Source organism: Lucilia cuprina, chromosome 2 (assembly GCF_022045245.1).
Source record: "Lucilia cuprina isolate Lc7/37 chromosome 2, ASM2204524v1, whole genome shotgun sequence".
Lineage (NCBI taxonomy): Eukaryota > Metazoa > Arthropoda > Insecta > Diptera > Calliphoridae > Lucilia > Lucilia cuprina.
Genome location: NC_060950.1, coordinates 64,781,573 through 64,786,395, shown reverse-complemented (window position 1 = coordinate 64,786,395; position 4,823 = coordinate 64,781,573). Strand labels below are relative to the sequence as shown.

Below are 4,823 nucleotides of genomic sequence, written 5' to 3'. Positions count from 1 at the left end.
AGTTCTAGTTCAGTTCTAGTTCAGTTCTAGTTCAGTTCTAGTTCAGTTCTAGTTCAGTTCTGGTTCAGTTCTAGTTCAGTTCTAGTTCAGTTCTAGTTCAGTTCAGTTTCCTTTTAGATTTGGGTTTGTTTTAGTTTGAATCTTATTCGATTTAAGTTCAATGTATCAATTCTATTGTGAATCACTAAAAACTTATTTTATAATATTTTACATTAATATTCTTTTATAAAAAAACTCCCTTTTCTATTCCGATCTCTGATATTTACTTAAAGACAAAAAACTCCAAAACTTTACTTCCATGTTCTTGCGGTAATTTCATAGCAATTAATCAATATTGTGCAGGCAATAAAAAGTTTAGTTTGTTTTCATTGTTCATTGCCAAAAATAAATTTTCTCAAACACGAAAAGAAACAACAAAATTTTATTTTATCTAGTGATAAAACAAATTTTTCTACTATTGCTCTAAAATAAACAAAGTGTAGTTTTCTTTTTTTTTTTGACTACAAAGTTATTCTACGTAGTTTTTTTTAAATTTTTTTCAAATATTAAATTCTATGGATTGTATATTAAAGGCCATATGGCAGATAGCCAAAAGTTGCTAATATTTTTTGTTTTTTAATTTTTTTTCTGTTTTTCAAAACAAAACTAATAAAATAATGAAATTTTTTTTAAGTATAAATGCTAAAAATAATTTCAAGTGGCTGGAAAAAAATACAAAGAATTATAATTTTTCCTATACTTGGGAGTATAAGATTCCAAATATTAAAAACTGTACATAATATGTATAAAGTATAATAAAGTTTTAAAGCTACTAATTGTTTTAATTTAAATCAATTAATAGTAACAAACATTTGCCAAATATTAATTAAAGAACCAAATCTGTTTAATTAAAATATGAAATCATGACTTTATTAATTAAAATATCGAGGGTATAATGGAGAACTAGAACAGAATTAGAACAGAACTAGAACTGAACTAGAACTGAACTAGAACTGAACTAGAACAGAACTAGAACAGAACTAGAACAGAACTAGAACAGAACTAGAACAGAACTAGAACAGAACTAGAACAGAACTAGAACAGAACTAGAACAGAACTAGAACAGAACTAGAACAGAACTAGAACTGAACTAGAACTGAACTAGAACGAAACTAGAACAGAAATAAAACAGAACTATGGACTAGAATAAAGACAATACACTGGGAAATAGACTAGATTATAAAGTAGACTATTGGCTAGACTACAGACTAGACTGTACTATACTATAGACTATCTAGCAGACTATAGTCTAGATTTTAGACTCGACTGAAAACGAACTCGAATTTATTTAGATAAAAAAGTTGGTTCCTTTAGTTATCCGCTGGTAATATCTGCTTTTTATATGATTTTTTTTGTTGCTGCTATGAACTGAAAAATCTAGCAACACATCTGCTACTGCTGCTGTTTTTGAAATTATTCAATTCAATTTTATTCAATTCTCTGTTCTACTCCATTCTATTATATGACATTAAATCCTTGTACTATCGTTCACGAGTGTGTACTTGTGTATTTTTAGAATTTGTATGTATGTACATGAGTGTAAGTGAGTATGCTTGTGTGTGTAAAAGTTCATATTAAATCTTATTTCTATGGCACATCTGTGTACGTATGTATATTTTTATAATGGTTTGATGTGTATGTATGCATGCTTTTGACATCCTGTGTTGGTGTTTGTTATTATTGCTGTTGTTATTTATATTAAATGTTGAGGTTTTTCTTTCAAATTGCTATAGAATTTGTATGTAATTTTCTTGCTTTCACTTAACGTTTAGATTTTATTGCCTTTTTAACGGTATACAATAAGAGGTAGAGAACATTATTATTTAGTGAAAAGAAAAAAATAGCAAGTAAATTACTAGTCAAGTAGCTGATGAGGTGATATGAGTAAAAATATGGCATAAACAATAAATTATTGATAATAAATCATTTACAAAGGTAGTTGTAGTTGTTTTTCTATGAAATGAGATTTATATATGTATTACGAAATTCCTTTAGAAAATTTTGAAAAAAATAGCAAATCAGCTTTTTACCAACCAACACCTTTCATAGTTTTGAAATATTTCATTTCATAAAACAAAGCGAAAAAAACCTTCAATTTCTTTTTCACTTCATTCTAACCACAATATCTCACAAAAATCTGGTTTCTATAGCATCACTTACTCAACAACTACATACAAGTAAAAATAAAAAAACTTAAAAGTTTATTTCATTTTTTTACGTATTTCCAGACGTTAAAGTTATTGACATGTAGGTGATTGATAGCTGAAAAAATGGAGCAGAAATGGTTTTACAAATCCATAATGATGAACGGCCAGTAACAAAGAACGACATTGACCATAATGTTTATAATAATGACGAAAGCATGGCTACTTAGCAACGATGGGGTAAAAAAGTTTGCAGTTTGTGGTAATATTTGAAATGCAAGGAGTATGTTGAAGAAAACAAATGTTTCATTATGATCAAATGACTAGTTTGATAGATTTTAACAAATTAATGACCAAGAAGAAAGTAAAGAAATTATAACATATTGTAACATTAAACGGAAACTAAAGCAATTTTAGATGAAAAAGAAATGCAGGGATAAGAATATATTGAAAGGACTATGACTAGACTATGACTAGACTATGACTAGACTATGACTAGACTATGACTAGACTATGACTAGACTATGACTAGACCATAAACCAAATGATATATTAACTAATGACAGGACCATGAACCAGATCATCATATACCAGACTTTAAACTAGACTATAGATCAGTCTATAAATAAACTATAGACCAGACTATAAGATCAGAAAATAGACTGGATTATGGACTAAATACCAAATTACACTTTAGACAAGAATATACTCCGTCTACAGATGGAATTATGGTTCAGACTATAGAACAAATGTTGAAACAAACTACAGGCGATAATAGGCCAGTCCATATTCGAAACTGCATGTTCGACTCTAGACTGGCATATAAATTAGACTAATGAAAAGGCTATAATCCATATTGTAGATCAGACTATAGATATAATTATAGACCAGACAATAGTTTCGACAATAGTATAGATCTGAGTGTATTTCAGACAATAGATGGAACTATAGACTAAATTATAGACGATACAATTCTAAGAATAGAGATTAGACTAAATATTATGAAAGGGAACAAACTAAAGACCAGAACAAGCTACTGGCTAGACCAAAAATAGCACTACATGTCAGACTATATATAAGACTAAAAAGTTTACACTATCTAGTCTAAACTGTAAACCAGACTATATACATATGTTCTAGACTTAAGTCGGGATTGTACAATAGACTATGGAATAGAGTTTTGGTCATTCTATAGATAAGGCTATAGACTAGACTTAATGCTAAACCAAGAGTACGTTTTCATAAAGTTTTGTTATATACTCTTCCAACCAATTACAAATAATACAATCTATTATATGTGACTTCTAGTTTATGAAAGTTTCAAGAAGATGTGGTTTCATTTATTAAAAAATAAGAAAACAAATAGTAGAAACTTAACATTCATTCAATTATAACAATATATATCTATGGATATTTGTTGGTAAATTTAATTGAAAGTATAATAAACACAACATACACACACACATATACAATATCTCAATAGAGTAGTTTGCACAACAGCCGACATTTAAAACCAACAAAGTCAAACTCTCTAGAATAAAAACAACAACTTGATTAGACGACGTAGGCGTTTGATTAATAACTTTAATGGATATTTGATATTACTCATACGTCTTTATTATTAAGTAAATTAATACATAAAATACATATGTATGTGTGTATATTTTAAAATTTTGTATTTTCATTTCCTCTTTTAGCATAAGGAACAACTTAAATGGTTCTGCAATACATTTAACCTTTTAAATAAATGTTAAACAAACTTGTCTGTCTTTCGCAGATATTTCAAAGTTATTTTCAGTCAATATTTTGTTATAAATATATATTGGAAAAAAGGTTAAATGATATTAAAACATATACACATACATACATATTTGTATAATGTTTATAAAAATAAAAATTCAAATGCAAAAAAATATGTATTTTAGGAACATATTAATAATTTAGAAACAACATTGCGTATGAGTAATATTTACATAAAAAATTTTGAAAAATTTTAAAAATTATATTCAAAGCTTTTAAAGTAAATTTATTTAACTATAAACATTATGATGGTATAGCCTAGATGCTAAATAGGAATTAAAGATTTTTTTTTAAATTTATATTCAACACCATTTATTCTTTTTCCGCCTATTTAATATTTGCCAAACTTCTCTTATGCACAACATGCCACTTGCTATCAAAATTTTCCTCATACTTTGTATTCATAATTCGTGAAAATGTAGAAATACAATTTTGCTACAATTTATTGAAAAAAATTAAATGGAAAAAAGAGTGAAAAGTTTTATGACAAAAACAGTTGTTTGGCGAGTGTCATAAAAATTTTGAAATTAAACCTTAAAAGGACCAAACGACGTTATAAGAGAAGAATGTAAGAGCACGAATTCAAATGGGACTATTGAATATAGAGTAGACTAAAAAGTAAACTAGAGACTACAAACTAGACTACAGACAAGACTATAGACTAGACTGCTGAGTGGATTATAGACTAGACTATAGACTATACTATAGACTAGACTATAGACTATAGACTTCACTATAGACTAGACTATAGACTAGACTATAGACTTCACTATAGACTAGACTATAGACTAGACTATAGACTAGACTATAGACTAGACTATAGACTAGACTATAGACTAG

The 4,823-nt window shown here is 27.6% G+C and overlaps 1 protein-coding gene across 1 annotated transcript in view; it reads left to right on the top strand.

Moving 5' to 3' along the window:
• The first annotated feature begins 2,390 nt into the window (after positions 1 to 2,390).
• LOC111685944 (ankyrin repeat domain-containing protein 29) overlaps positions 2,391 to 4,823 on the top strand; it is a 12,904-nt gene continuing 10,471 nt past the window's right edge. Inside the window, exon 1 of the mRNA XM_046956015.1 lies at positions 2,391 to 2,423. Within this exon, the coding sequence (XP_046811971.1) occupies positions 2,391 to 2,423 (33 nt within the window). The remainder of the gene's footprint in view (positions 2,424 to 4,823) is intronic.